Genomic DNA, 16,305 nt, shown 5'->3' on the forward strand with positions numbered 1-16,305 from the left:
ATGGATCCGAGTGAACGAGGTCGACAAGGGAGAAAGTAAATGAAAAGTATGTCAATATCGTTAAACAGCTATGCATGTTCATTGTTTACCTCCCCCAGATGTTCGGAAGTCTGTACCTGCTTTAAATTAGTTGTCCTCTCATCTGAGTGCTCTCAAATGTAGTCTCCAACGTTCCTGATAAGCAACAGTTGGAGAGTGTGTAAGTATTTCTATCCATACATCAAGCTATACTTGTGCGTGCGCTATGTGGAGTCTCTTACCTGCGTCCGCGGTGCTCGCGTGCAGAACCGATCACATTCGCTGAGAAAGCGAAAGTGTAATGCGCGCAAGCACCAACGCTATCTAGGATCGCCATGGGAACGTGGGCGGGGCGACGTGTAGCAATGCGAACGCCGCCGCACGTACACCTCGGGACCCACCTCTCTGCAGTTATCCAAAGGGGCGGGACTATTGCCATGGCGACCTGTTTAAAAACACCAGTAATAACATGTACATGAAGTATAAAACTCGGGGTATGCGGATGTTTCTATTGGGGTATGTCTTTTACTATGAAATAGTCATATACCCATTCTTTTCGCAATAATTTTATTCCGTTAACCACAATGTAAACAAAAACCATTAAAGTGCCAACCCAAGTAGAAAATCTAATATAAGGTAAGAACGCCTATGCCCAGCAATATCGAGAATTCATCTTCTATATATATCTTGATACCCATATGTGAGGAGGTGAGGGTGGACGGGGTGGACGGAGAGCAGGACGCACGGCCGGAGGAGCCCGCTATGCCGCGGGCGTGTGCGACGCTGGGGGCGGCCGCCGGGGAGGCATCCCTGTTGAAGGGAGAGCCTTGTCGGCGGCCCGCGACAGTGCCGGCGTGGCGGCCGCGGCGCCGCGGGTCCCCACAGCCGCAGCGCCGCGGGTGCCCACGAGGACCTGGTACACTGGCGCTGCGGCTGGGAGACCCGCGAACACGGCATGCCTCAGCAGCCTCCGGCGGCCAGCGGCGGCGAGGCGCGGGAATAGGAGAGCCCGGCTTGTGCCGACCGCTCGGCGTCGGAGGTGCGCCAGACAGCTGGGCAGGAGCACGACAAGGGGAACAGAGTAGAGCCCCCTCCTTACCTCAAGCAGGGCAGACCCCTAACAGCAACCTGGGGCCTCGAGCAGGACGGGCCTCCGGGAGGCATGCCTCAGGGGAGACCCCATGGGGGGGGCAGGGCCAAAGGAGAGGGCGGGGCTGACAAAGGGGAGGGGGAGCCGGAACCAGGCAGCCAGAGTAAGGGAGGAGGAGGAGAGGAGGAGGCAGCTCTATTCATAGAGGGTGGGTGCCTAGAGTCCCCACCAATCGGAAAGGGGGGGAGGGCAGTTGTCCCTGATTGGCCCTTTTTCCCCTCCAAGCACCAGGTATAAAAGGGACTGGCCTAATGGCATTTTGGTTGCTTTTTGCAGGGAGAAGGAGAGGAGAGTGAGAGCAACTGGTGGGCCTATCCGGGTCCGGGAAAGTAGGAGACACTACAAGAGAAGAGGGAACTCCTGGTGCCTTTTACTCACAGTGAAGTAACTGTGGGCTCAACCTGGAGTTCAACTACCGTGGTTAAGACATTACATTTAACCAGTGAGTAATAAAGGTCTACAAAATTCCACATCGACTACTGTCCTGATTTATACAAGTGGCGTAGTCGGCAGGATCAAGAGAACGCAATGGAGAAAATAATACAGACACTATCCGAGGGGCAACAACAGTTACAGCAGCTCTTCCAACTTCAGGCCCAGCAGGCGGCCGCTGATCGCCAAGCCTTTCAGCAGGCAATACAATTGCAGGGTAACCTGCAGTCCACCTCTCAGGACCAACATCAAGAGACGATAAAACACCTAACGGATGCTGTCACCGGCGCCCGAAACCAGCCCATGGTCCCTTCCGCCGTGTTGCAGAAGTTCAAGGAAGGCGAAGACCCGGCTTTCTTTTTTACCACATTCGAGAGGATCGCCCGAAACGCTCAGTGGCCGGTGGACCGCTGGGGCCAGTATGTTGCTCCCCTTTTGTCTGGCATCATGCAAGGTGCCTACCAGGCCGTTAACCCAAACGGAACCACGCCTTACGCTGAAATCAAAAAGGCTGTATTGGACCGGTTGGGACTTGATGAAGAGGCCTACAGAATGAGGCTGCGCGACACTAAACTCAGACCAGGGGAGAACCCACGACAACTCTTCTACCGGGTTAAGGACCTCACCGAGAAGTGGTTGCAAGTACCGGGAATAGGCCTCCCAAATGGAGAGCAATGGAAGGACGCCCTTCTGGATCCGAGGAGAAGAGAAGAGGAGCGGACCCGACCCACGGTCCACCCCGTTGTCCACGGGGTACCGGCAACCGCAATGTTATGACTGTGGCGAGTGGGGCCATATAGCCCGGTTCTGTCCCCGGAAGAGAGGCACCGAGCCGATGGAGATCGGATTCATGCGGACCGAGCAAGGACCACGATGCCAAGGTCTCTACGAGATGGACGTCCGGGTAGACGGGAACCAAGCCAGGGCCCTACTCGACAGTGGAAGCAGGCAGACGGCGGTTCTACCAACCGTAAGTGATTCTCCTTACCTCACCAATGTTAGTATCCCAATTCGATGTATACATGGGGATGTGAGAACCTACCCCATGAAATCCATAACAGTAGAGGTGGGCCCTAACATTGCAGAGATGAGAGCTGCCGTCCTCCCCTCCTTACCCGCCCCAGTGGTGATTGGGACCGATCTGCCCCACTTCCACCAGACTATCAAAGCCCTAGACCAGGGATGGTGGGAAGAAGCACCCTTTGCCAGGGAGCCCATCCCCCCGAACACCCAGGGACGAGAGAAGCCCGCCAGAAAAAGAAGGGAAGCTCGCCTTGCTCAATGCGCATCCATGTATGCCACCCAACCGATAGCCTGGAACCCGGAGGACCATGAGGATTCCATCAGGGGAGAAACCTTGACGGACCCTACCTTAACATTGGCCCGCGAAAGGGTCATCACAGATGGGGACCCCGACCTGACCAAGGGAGCTGGTTTTACATCTAGACAGGGCCTGCTCTATCGGGTCTACCAAGAGGAGGGAGGAGCACGGAGGGAACAACTACTCCTGCCCAAAACACATAGGGGCATTGCTCTCCAGTTGGCACATAACCACCCGTGTGGCGGCCACATGGCCTCCCTAAAGACACAGCAAAACATTCTAAAACGTTTCTACTGGCCAGGGGTCTATGGGGAGGTGGCGAAATTCTGTAAGGAATGCAAGATCTGTCAGTTGACGAGTGGGGAAAAGCCAGCCAAAGCGCCTCTTCAGTGGATGCCCTTGATCACCATACCCTTTCAAAGGATAGGTATAGATCTGGTAGGCCCGCTCGAGCCAGTCAGCCGTGGATATCGATACCTGCTAGTCATTGTGGATTATGCCACCCGGTACCCCGAGGCCTTTCCCCTAAAAGGGACGTCGGCTAACCAAATATGTGACCAACTCATACCCTACTTCGCACGGGTAGGCCTACCCACCGAAATCCTCACCGATCAGGGTACTAACTTCATGTCGGCGGTTATGCGACAAGTCTGTGAAAGACTACAAATCAGAAGGCTGCGTACCTCAGTCTACCACCCTCAAACGGATGGGTTGGTGGAGAGGTACAACCAAACGATAAAGAAAATGATGAAGAGGGTAACAGGCCCGGAGGGGAAGGACTGGGACAGAGTCATACCCCTAATCCTGATGGTATTAAGTGACACCCCCCAGTCCTCGACAGGATTCTCCCCATTCGAGCTGCTGTTTGGAAGACAGCCTAGAACAATCCTAGATCTGGTTAAGGAGGACTGGGAAAACACTAAGGAAACGTCTCTGACCGAGTACGCTGAGGACCTTAAGAGCCATCTGTCTACTTTAAGGAGACTAGCAGAATCCCATCTAAGTATAGCCCAAGACCGACAGGAGAAGACATACAACAAGGGCTGTCGCCTAAGAAAACTAGAAACAGGGGATAAAGTACTGGTATTACTACCCACCAGTACGAACAAAATGTTGGCTCGGTGGAGAGGACCTTATGTAGTGAAGGATGTGGTGGGGCCAGTGAATTACCGGATACACCAACCTGACAGGAGCCCATCACATAAGGTCTACCACATAAACCTGCTGAAGAAATGGACCGAGCCTGCCCCGGTCGATATTCTAGCCACCCAGGATACGGGGTTGATCCACGCAACCGGCCAATTAGATGCGGTACAATGGGGTGAAACACTCACTGAACATATGAAGAACGAGATCCTGGAGACCCTCAAACCATACCGCAACACCTTTTCCCAATTACCTGGAAGGACCGGCCTAACGGAGCATCGTATCGATACCCTAAACGGACAGATAGTCCGGCTGAGACCCTACAGGATCCCAGAGGCCCGAAGGTTGATCATTAAGAAGGAGATCGAAGAAATGATTAGGTTGGATATTATTGAACCATCAACCAGTGCGTGGTGTTCTCCGATCGTACTCGTACCCAAGCCAGACGGGGCTGTACGATTCTGTATGGACTTTAGGCAACTCAACATGATCTCCCACTACAAAGCCTATCCCATGGCCAGGATGGATGAACTACTGGAAAGGCTGGGTGCTGCCCGGTACCTCAGTACCTTGGACCTCACCAAGGGATACTGGCAGATCCCCCTACGGGAAGCTGATAAAGAAAAAAACGGATTTGCTACACCCCAGGGGCTCTTTCAGTATAAAGTACTACCATTCGGGTTGCATGGGGCTCCGGCCACCGTTCAGAGGCTGATGGACGTCCTCCTACAGCCCCACGACCAGTACGCTGCAGCCTATCTGAACGACATCGTGATATACAGCGCATCATGGAATGACCACCTAACCCACCTACGCGAGGTGGTCGGCACCCTGACCCGGGCCGGACTCCACATCAACCCGGCGAAATCGGTACTAGGGACCCAGGAAACCAAGTACCTCGGACATATAGTCGGTGGCGGCGTGATTCGGCCACAGGTGTCCAAAATCGAGGCTATTCAGGGGATCCCAGTACCAACTAACAGAAAACAAAATCAGGGCCTTCTTGGGGTTTATAGGGTACTATAGGCGCTTTATTCCTGGTTTTTCTTCCCTGGCTGCGCCACTGACGGAGGCATTGAAAATCGGGGGTTCTCCGGACCTGTCAACCAATCACGCAGCGATACTGGCCGTCGAAGGGTTGAAGCGCAGTATATCGTCCCACCCGGTGTTGGTATGCCCGGACTTCCGGAAGCACTTCTTCCTGCAGACGGATGCCTCTGGCATGGGGTTGGGGGCGGTCCTGATGCAGGAGGTAGACGGGTTCCTAAGACCGATCTGTTTTGTGAGTCCGAAGCTCCTTCCACATGAGTTAGCATATTCCACTATTGAAAAGGAATGTCTCGCCATTAAATGGGCGGTGGACTCTTTGCGTTACTACCTACTGGGGAGGAAGTTTACATTGTATACCGACCATGCACCACTACAGTGGTTGGCGAGACACAAGGACTCCAACCAACGGGTTCTGCGATGGTTCCTGTCCCGCCAGCCCTTCGACTTCGTTACCTTACATAGACCTGCCAGCTTCCAGCTGGTGGCGGATTACTTATCCAGGAGTTCGATCTGGCCCGACCGGCCTGGATCCGTGGTGGGGGTATGTGAGGAGGTGAGGGTGGACGGGGCGGACGGAGAGCAGGACGCACGGCCGGAGGAGCCCGCTATGCCGCGGGCGTGTGCGACGCTGGGGGCGGCCGCCGGGGAGGCATCCCTGTTGAAGGGAGAGCCTTGTCGGCGGCCCGCGACAGTGCCGGCGTGGCGGCCGCGGCGCCGCGGGTCCCCACAGCCGCAGCGCCGCGGGTGCCCACGAGGACCTGGTACACTGGCGCTGCGGCTGGGAGACCCGCGAACACGGCATGCCTCAGCGGCCTCCGGCGGCGAGCGGCGGCGAGGCGCGGGAATAGGAGAGCCCGGCTTGTGCCGACCGCTCAGCGTCGGAGGTGCGCCAGACAGCTGGGCAGGAGCACGACAAGGGGAACAGAGCCCCCTCCTTACCTCAAGCAGGGCAGACCCCTAACAGCAACCTGGGGCCTCGAGCAGGACGGGCCTCCGGGAGGCATGCCTCAGGGGAGACGCCATGGGGGGGCGGGGCCAAAGGAGAGGGCGGGGCTGACAAAGGGGAGGGGGAGCCGGAACCAGGCAGCCAGAGTAAGGGAGGAGGAGGAGAGGAGGAGGCAGCTCTATTCATAGAGGGTGGGTGCCTAGAGTCCCCACCAATCGGAAAGGGGGGGGGAGGGCAGTTGTCCCTGATTGGCCCTTTTTCCCTCCAAGCACCAGGTATAAAAGGGACTGGCCTAATGGCATTTTCGTTGCTTTTTGCAGGGAGAAGGAGAGGAGAGTGAGAGCAACTGGTGGGCCTATCCGGGTCCGGGAAAGTAGGAGACACTACAAGAGAAGAGGAACTCCTGGTGCCTTTTACTCACAGTGAAGTAACTGTGGGCTCAACCTGGAGTTCAACTACCGTGGTTAAGACATTACATTTAACCAGTGAGCAATAAAGGTCTACAAAATTCCACATCGACTACTGTCCTGATTTCTACACCATATCATGTATATAGAGAAATGTAACTCATGCAGAAATCATGTCCACAGTAGTATTAAGGTATGGTTCACAGCAGTTCAGTAAAGAAAAAGCATGTGCTTATTGTCTGTGTTAAAGTAAGCACATGTAATTGATATCCTCATTAATTCCTTTTGGAGTAAGAGAACTCAGTATGTCAATCCAGAATGTTACACGTTGATCAAGTCTTCTTTGTAGATCTTCGTGTTTCTCTCTTCTTTGGACTCTTTCTAAGATTACAAATTTAATTTGGGCCAGATTATGTTGTTTGTTATGCCAATGTCTTGCCACCGCTGAGCTTAGTCTTGTTCCTAATGCAGGATTTGTGCTCATTCCACCTAATTTTTTCTGCACGTCGTGTTTGACCAACATAATACAATCCACCTTTGTGCATTTATGAAACAGTACAAACATTTCAACAAATGGTTGGATCTAACTGTGCAACCCTGCCAAGGGTCAACTGAGAGCACCAGCCTTAAATTAGGTATAGTTACCTTACTTTTTCTTCTAAACTGGTTAATGAGATCTGGATGCCACAGGATCTTTTACAGACTGGAAGCTCCAGGTTAAAACATCTATGAAGAATACATTGCAGATAATATAACTATCTTTTCAATAGAAATCTTTGTGGTGCCCACCGACACTTTGTACTTCTTGATGGTACGTGGGGTGCCATTGTACGAGAATTGCAGTGCCGTTGGAAACAGCCACCGGTAACGAATCGGTTGGTCTTGGAGGAAGAGCACAAGAGGGCGCAGGACTCTACGTTTCTGCAAGGTTAGGGGGGAGAGGTCCTGAAAAATCTGAAGTGGGGAGCCCTGGAATGATAATTCCTCGCGGGAGCGACCTATTGCCGAGATGGCTTCTTTGGTGGTGTAGAAGTGGACTCTTGTAATGACATGCGGAGGTGGGGGGGATCTGAGTCCATTCCTCGACGTGGGTGTAGCCTATGGGTGCGGTCGAGTAGAAGCTGGGCTTCGCCCACGTTCGGTAGCAGCGATTGGAAGAAGTTGCTCATGTACTCGGGTAGTTCCATGTCAGAGATAGAGGAGGGAACCCCTCGAATGCGCCGTTTATTGTGGCGGGTGCGATTTTCCAGGTCTTCCTGCTTGTATTCTAGGATCTCTGTTCTGTCCATTAGGGTCTGGATTGTGCATTGCACTTCCCCCAGAGAGTCGGAGTGTTCTTGGGTTAGGGTTTTGGATTTCCCCATCCTGTGTTCAAGGTCACAGACCCTTTGGTCAGTTTGTTCAAGCTTTGCAGTCAATTCCGTCATTCAAGATCTGAACTCCGTTTTGATATGGGACATGAAAGCTTGGAGGTCTTCTTTGGTAGCGAGGGTCCCTTTATCATCTGGCGCCTTTTGAGGCGTGAGTTTGGGTGGGTCTGCTTTCTTTCCTTTCTCCACTGCTATGAGCATAGTAGAAATATCTGCCGATTTGGGGGGGTTTCAGGGATTTAGCCAGTGTTCCAAGGCGGGAGAAGGTTCCCCCCGAGATCGCGCCAAGTTGCGGGTGCAAGGTCACGGGCGCACCACTAATAGACCAGTAGAAGGTCCCAGGATACCATCAAAGGGGGGGGGATACTGTCTTACTCTGGCGGCAATGGAGAAGTGAAGTGGGCAGGGGTGCCCCAGCAATTGGCCAATCCAGTAGACGGTTGTGGTTCCTTTGCTGCCGTGGGGTAGTAGTCAGCGTTTGGGGAGGGAGATCCAAGGGGGTCTAAAGCTATAATGGCAGTTGGGTCCCAGCTTACCGCCGACTCCCGAGGTGAAGGCAGGGGGGGCACAGGGCTCCTCTTTTTAGCAATGAGACGGGGTGAGCCGGGGCGCCCCATGAAGCTGTATGGGGAGTCGCAGACAGCTCAGGCAGCCGTGGTTTTCCCGGGGAAGTCCAGGATACCAGTGAGAGACACGTCACTCGGTGGTGGGGTCCTTAGAGCTGAGATGTGGCCAAGCGGAGCGCGGCAGAATCTGGGAGGTGCTGTGCTGGAGGTGGCCGCTCCACTAGGAAAGTGTCAGGGCGTACTGGGGCAAGACCCAGTTGCAGCACTGGTGGGGGTGCCGGAACGGGTGCTACAGGGCCCCCCAACAGGCTAACAGAGGCTTAAAAAAAATAATCCCTGCAGACCCCCAAGCATGCGGGGAGTGGGTGAGCTGGGTTAGGACGCCGCCGCTTGCCGCTGTCTGTGGCAGCCTCCCTACATCCCTGAGGAGCAGCGGGTGGTTGGGGGGAGTGAGCAGGGGGTCCTCTCCAGGGGCCTGGCCATGCAGGCAAGATCACATTCTCTCTGAATCCGGGGAGAGGTTAGTCGCCTCGCTGGCACAGCCGTGGGGAACAGGGGCAGACCAGGAACGCCAGGATGAAAGTGCTGCAGCCTGCGTAGAGCGGGACCCGGCCAGGCTTCATTCACTGTCGCACCCGCGGCTCAATCACGGCAGTGCGGGCCAGAGCAGCCAGGCTCTGCTGGGAGACCGGGTGCACCCCAGGGATCAGAGGCACCTCGGCGAGGTCTCCAGGCCAACAGGAGTTGGTGAGTGGCTGCCAAATTGGGACTGACACGGCGCATCCGCCATCTTGGATTCGCATCGCAGATGCCGCCGGGGGGCACCTTCGCTGCGTTGAGTGGGTTCTCGCTCGCGTTTCAAGCTGGAGTTACTTCTGGTGGGGCATCCTGCCCTCTGCCACCCGAATTAATCCATTAGGAGGTTGGGCAATATCTGGAACCGGCTGATTTCTGCAGTTGCTGCGGTCCCCATGCAGAGGCCGTTAAAGGAGCTGCCACATAGCTGGCGCTCCAGGCCACGCCCCGCTGTTTTATCCTCTTTTATGTAATTAATTGTTAAGTATTTAATTATCAATGAAGATCTATTTGTTGATTTGTTAATTTGTAATGTTTCTTATTTATATTTGAAAACTAACCAAATATTAAAAAAAGGGTTTGTGCACAAGAGTGCTTAAGGGTGAGGGGAAAGTTCCAGTGGCAAAGGCGTGATTGCAGAAATAGGCCAAGGTTGGGGCAAGGGTGTCAGTGCGGTCCTTGATGGTTCTGCTTTGACAAGACCTTCATAGATCAGACTTGTCTAGAAACATTGTCACGGGTGAATAGGAGAAAGGAGGAGAGACAGCCTCAGATGAGCCAGGAGGGGGTGGAGGCGGTGGAGGAGGAGGAAGAGGAGGAGGAGGAGGAGGAGTAGGTGGAAGAGGAAGAGGAAGAGGAGGTAGAGGGAGAGAGGGTGGCCAGGATGTCCTGAGTTTTAGTAGTGAAAAGATATGCCAATGCCATGCAGAGGACCTGGGAGGGAACAGGAGAGGTAGAGACTGCAGCAGGATTGGCCTGCTCCTTGCAGATTTTTGAAAAGTTCGGCGAGTTGTTAGGAGCAGGCTTGTATGTAGGCTCTCTTCTTAGGGAGGACAGAGAGTCTGTACTGCCTTTAGAGCAGGCGGCAAGCCAGTTTGTCAGGGGGTGCGCCAGATGCACTCCACTTCCTCTCCGCTGCCCTACACTTGCATGTAAGGGTGGCGAGGTCAGAATCGTACCAAGAGTCGCACTTGGATTTGGACTTCAAACGGATGCTCATGACAGGGGCAATAACATCCAGAGTGTTAGTGATAGAGAGATAAAGGTTAGAGAGGACTATGTCAGGGTCTGAGTCAGCCAAAGGTGCAGGATGAGGAGGGAAAGTAGCAGCGAAAGCCTCAACTGACACTCGCTTCATGGCTCAGATGGCAGAGAAGGTAGGTGGCAGTGCTGGAGGCGGCTTGACCTGCGGGGAAGAGAGAGGGAGCAAGAAAGGAGAAAGTGATGAATCCCAAGAGAGAGGAGTGGTGAGAGGGTTGAAGAAGGGGAGGTCTGAGGAGATCAGAACATTCAGGGTGTGCCCTGCAGAGTGAGTCAGGCCAGAGGGAAGAATAAAGATAGGGAGAGAATCACAGAGGTTGCGAAAGAATCCCGAAGAAAGTCTGGTAGCATCCAGGTGGATGGTCAAGTCTCCGAGGAGCAGTTGAGAGGTAGAGGCAAGGTGCGAGGAAGAGAGGTCAGCCCACTCGGAGAGGAAGAGGGCGACCTGGCCAGGCGGCCTGTAGATAGTGGCCACAGTGAGAGAGAGGCCACGAGAGAATGAGAGCCTGCAGACCAGGCATTCTAAGGAGGAGTAGTGCTGCATTGGAATGATAGAAGCAGGGATCCACACCAGGAAAATCAAGGCTATGCCCCCACAGGGACGGTTGGTTCTGGGTTCGGAGAGGATCTTGTAGCCATCAGGAAGGAGAGTGTCGAAGCTCGTGACCGCTGGCTGTGAACCAATTCTCGGTGAGACAGAGTACATCCTAATCAAGCTCTCTAGGAGACGGAAGATGTCAGAGGAGTGTTTGACAGCTGAAAAAGTTGAGAGTAGCGATGTGGAGCAGGTTACCGCATTTGAAGGACTTCCGGAGAGGGGAACAGGCCAAGGGTACAACGTGTGGAAGTTTTGGAGGTGCCTGAGGCTGGGCAGAGGAGGGAAGGGTAGTCGGAGAGGGAGAAGAGAGTGGCGGAGGAGGGAGGCATCCGAGTGGGCAGAGAAGCCGCAGTGGGACCCGAAGCAGGCGGCAGAGGAGCCAGACAGGGGTAAGAAGGGATAGCAGGACAGGAAAGGAAGTTGATAATGCGCAGGAAGCGTCTTTCAAAGAGGAGATTGGCCTGAGGGCCCGGGACTAAGACGTGCCATTTAAGTAGACATTAATGATGGTCTTAGAGGAGTGGATGGGGGCAAGGAGGGCCTCCCACAGGGTGCCACCATTAATGGGAGAAGAGGAAAAAGGGAGAGAGAATAGAGACCATATGGGGGGTGTCCATAGGCCTGTAGAGTATGTTGGAAAGGGTCTGTCTGGAGGAAGCACTGGTATAGGTATCGGCAATAGGGATGCCTGAGTTGGAGACCAGGATGTCCCTTTTGAGCTTCTTCCTTCCAGACATAGTGAGATGGATAGGATAGCCGATAGAAAAGCAGTTCGAAAAGATAGGTGAGACAGAGAGCACCAAAGGGAGTGCGGGGAGGAAAGGGTGGAGGTAGGAAGATGAGAGCCCAGGCAGGGCGGGGGGGGGGGGGAGAGGTCGCGCATGGAGGGCAGACAGGAGGGAGGCACGGGAGGGGCACGAAAGGAAGGGAGGCACAACAAAGAACAAGTACAGACCTACAAATCAGATGCAGTACAGAACCATCAGCAAAGAAAAAAGCACAACAGGCAAGTAGAGAATGCATAGGTAGTACAGAGCCAAGGCGAAGCACAAAGAACAGGGAACCTAGAAGTGAAGAATGCAGGCAATTGCAATGTGATGTCACATATCATGGATAGCGACACAATAGCTAGAACCGTAGAGAGCAAACACAAAGTCAACAAGGCACAGAACACAACACAAGCCTAGACGAAGAATGCAGGCAATGCAAAGAATTGCCAGAAAAACAGTGGAGCGTGAATAGTACACAATAGATCGAAGAGTGTAAACAGTGTCCGAATAGTACACAATAGATCGCAGAGGGAAGGGCTGAGATGCGAGAGGAAGGAAGGGAAATGCATGAGGATGGAACAAAATTTGGGGACGGAAGATGCGAGGAAGTGCACACGGCTAGAGAAGCAAGGGAGCGCATGCGTCCAAGTTTTGTGGGTGCGCATACACGCAAACAGGATGAGGGGAGCTACGATGTGATGGAGTGCATGCGGCTAGGGAGACAAGAAAGCACATGTGGCCTGAAGTTGTGGAGGAACGCACGCTGCCTGAGTTGAAGGGAGAGCACGAAGAGGGTAGACTCGAGCGCGTGGGGGTGGAGGGATCGATTGCAGGGGGAGCAATGCATATGCAGTTGGGGGAAGGGGTACAAGGTCAGGGGGCGGAGTGGAGTGAAGCGAGGTAAACCCTCCCCGAACCTTCTTGCCTTGCGGCCGCAGACAGGGTTGTCTGTGCTCAGTCTGCACTTCTACGCCTGCACCGCTCAACACTACAGCCTTGTCCTGGCAGGGATTTGCCGCAGTGGGTGTGAAAACGCCCAAATTTGACTTTCCCAGAAGGGGGGAAAAGGCTAAGTATTTTGAGCACAGCACAATACAACACATCCAGCAGGTCGATGGCTGCAGGCTACGTGCTACCACAGCGGACACCGGCAGACACCGCTGGAGCGGTCCTTAGCCTCTGGTCCTTGTTCGAGGGGGCTGCCACATCAAGGGGTGCCTTGGGTGCCCTATTTAAAGGGCACACCAACCAATGGGAGCACAGGGGAGGGAGGGCCACCAAACAAGGAAGCAACTGGGACAAAGGGAGGGAGGAGCAGGCGCACACGTGCTGCGGTGTGAGAATACAACTTTTACAATGCATAACTTACTGTGCCACGGAGCACCTGTCCTCACCCCAGCAACGGAGAAGTTGACCTTTAGTTTTGCCTGATGATGGTGGGGATGGCCTGTGGGGACAGAGGGAGAAAACGCATGTTGGTGCATGCTTACCCTGCTATCTAATCGGGGGTTCTGGCACAGGGATCTCCTGGTCCGACCAGGAATTACCCTTTTCTTCGTCTGCCCTTCACTTTGGACGCCGGGGCGAGAGACACCCTTAATCTAAGAATTAAGAGCAGAAAGTAAGAGGCTGTGCTAAGTTGGTGGATGATGCTTAGGCCAGGTGACCTAGATCCACTTGCATCTGCTCACCAGCAATCTCATGATATTGCCAACGGGCGTATTGGGTATTGTGAATACCTACCAACTGTGAGAAAGCAAAAGATGTCTCACCCGCTAGTCCCTGGTAATCTACCATCCAGGTGGCCAGGACACAGCCATCTCTCTTGGATCCAGTTCCTGGCGGCGGACCCGTGCAGGAGGATCACCTGGGTGAGGGATCTTCGGGGAGTGGGACACTGGATGATATATGATATGATATGATTGGCCATTTATAACGTGCTTAATACCCAGAGGTTTCTAAGTGCAGACCCGGGATCGAACCTGTGTTGCTCTGTCATCTTGCTTCGAAGGCGAGCACGTTGTCCTGAGCTATCCTCCCGAGATGAGACGCTCTTTCCCCTTCCTTGTAACACCTTTACCCCATCCTACCTGCTAGGATATTTAGGAACTCTACACCCCCCCTTTTTACAACACAAACAGTTTCTCACTGACAGCCCGCTCTAAGGGAAAACAGACTAACACTCGAGCCGTGTACCTGACATGTCCCAATCCTGTGGTCAGGCAAGGTCAGGCAATTATCGACAATCACTCACACTGACTTCCATTACACTTCCCCACATGGATAAAAGGTGGAGCATGAGAGCACACTCTGAGCGAGGCAAAGCACATGAGGAAACAGCAGTTCCAAGATGGCAGTTTAACGAGAAAGATGTCGAAACAGAAGGGGGTTCCAAGGAGGGAAGTTACCGTGACCTTTTCGACAAGGAACCATTACTTTCACAAAATCGCGAACAGAAAGCGTAAGACCAGGAAACCAGGCTGAAGAATCCTGCATTGTGAATCGGAGGTACACAGTGCCCTCCCGGCGTCATTAATCAAGGCAGGGAGACTCTCCATCCACCGTGGGTACTGTCATTGGCTCGAAGAACAAAGCTGCTTCAATGAAGGCACACAGCCAGTGAGTTTGGGGAGACAGATAGAAGACTGGTCTGTGTTGAAGTCATGGTTGCAAGCAGCAACATTGTATGGCGAGCGCTGGAACGAACGTTGTTAAAATGTGTTTGATAAGAGACGCGAATGAAGTTAAACTGCTGATGAGTGATTGAACTTTAAAGCAAGCTACAATACCTTTGACAGAGTAGTCCGACACAGCATGGGTGCTCAATTGAAGGTCTAAGTAAGGTGCCCAGCTTAGAAGTTATAAAAGTAGATAAAGTTGGTCAGAGTCCGGCAGAGGGAGAACAATTGAAAACTTTGGGTCAAAGTGGGTCTGAGCCTGACGCAGGGGGGGGCGGGGTGAATTGAAAATCACCCAAGAAGTTGTACATGAGAATCCTGAGGAGAAAGGAACTTTTTAATGTTTGTTTGTCTCATCAGGCACTCTGAAGTAAGTCTTTGAATGGCAAAGAGACTTTGACGTAGAAGGCCTTGATACTGCGATTTGAACTGCATCCTCGTGCTAGTGAAGCCAGAGACTGTGCTAATCTAGAGTATACCGCCTTGTCCCATGCTGAAAATGTGGGGAAAGGAGGCCAACTGCTTGAATATCCTGACATATCATTTCTTGAACACTTTCCTTTTGCATAATATTGTTTCCCACACTGTTTGTTCTTAGAGGTAAGGATTGGCAATAGCTTTATTAGTATAGGCCTTTTATTTTGACAAGACACCACTAAGACGTGTAATTATTTTTGGATGGTCTTAGCTTGCTCCCATTTTTAGATTAAAGTTTTTATATAGGCGTTTTTCAAATCCAATTGCAGTTCAATAAACACCCTTGAGCTGTGATCATTTGTGTCTGTTTTACTGTTTGATACCATGCCTTCTTTACACAACCCAGGACTTGAGGACCTGGCATTTACACAGAGGAGAATGCATCCCGAGAGACGGGATAGGTGTCAAAGTGTTTGAACTTACTGAAGAGACTTATTTGCTAAAAGGAAGGCTAAGAAACATTTCATTATTTTGGTATTGAACTACAAGGGCAGGCCTAGAGCTAGGAAAGACATTGAGAACTCTTTTGGTGGGGGGGAGGGGGTCATAATAACGGCCACCACTAATCCACCTCAAGAGAGAAACAACCGTATCCCAATTGAAGTTTATCTTTTATCTTTCTTAGAGGTAGCGTAGACTTTGGGGTAGTGTAGATTTGGACAAAAGACAGAGTTTCTTTTTATGGCGTCCTGACGAGGAACAGTTTATTATTTTTTAGAAAAGGGAACCAATCTTGAAGGTAGGGTTTAGAAGAAGGTATTATTTCTTTTAAATAAAGAAACCTGTTTCAAACATGTCCCCTTGTCAGTCTCCTGTCTATCACAGTATCTATCTGTACATCTTAGAGTTATGTCTGCTCAGTTTTAATGGAAATGGTTCCTTCATTCACATTTTGACATCAGGCTCATGGTGTGATGCCATGAACACAGAATCTGCATGTTGAATTAACCTTTTTCACTGAACAGCAGTTTTCTCCATAGAAATAGCTGATACAAGCTTGATGTGCTCTACCTTTCTAATTTTAATAGTGGAAAATAAGCTACTTTCATTGTTTGTAATTAACTTGAATTGTTCACGTATTTTATTTCTCTCAACAGATGGAAGGCCACAGTGGGAGGTAGAAGCGAAAATAATTACAGAAAAATGTCACGGGGTGAGGCATTACATTTTTCTAATTGTGTTTGTTTACTGATACAAATATTTCTTTGTGTTACTGTTCTTGTTGTGTTGGGAAAACATGTTTTCTGGTGTTTGTTTTCAGTTGATGTAGTTCCATTTTTAAAGTTCCTAGATATGGCCACAGGCAAGATTGGAGGCTTTACTTGTTCAGTAGGAGTATATGGCCGCAACACATTACTCAGCATTGTCTGAGGTTGGAATCTTTGCAGCACCACATCTGATGTTTGTACACACATTTCTGATGCATTTGGGTATCCCCATGTAAATTACACATTCTTCACCTAAATTCAACCACTCTTGAAAACAATTTAAGGACATTTTGAAAAAGTGCTGCTATGTGTAGTTGTCCGACCTTTAACGT

At 52.0% G+C, this 16,305-nt stretch overlaps 1 protein-coding gene across 1 annotated transcript in view; it reads left to right on the top strand.

Annotated features, from left to right (window-relative positions):
* Positions 1 to 16,305, top strand: part of NFATC3 (nuclear factor of activated T cells 3) — a 1,594,447-nt gene that overhangs the window by 1,194,928 nt on the left and 383,214 nt on the right. Inside the window, exon 7 of the mRNA XM_069639728.1 lies at positions 15,863 to 15,918. Within this exon, the coding sequence (XP_069495829.1) occupies positions 15,863 to 15,918 (56 nt within the window). The remainder of the gene's footprint in view (positions 1 to 15,862; positions 15,919 to 16,305) is intronic.

This window comes from Ambystoma mexicanum, chromosome 1q (genome assembly GCF_040938575.1).
Source record: "Ambystoma mexicanum isolate Mex_15411 chromosome 1q, UKY_AmexF1_1, whole genome shotgun sequence".
NCBI lineage: Eukaryota > Metazoa > Chordata > Amphibia > Caudata > Ambystomatidae > Ambystoma > Ambystoma mexicanum.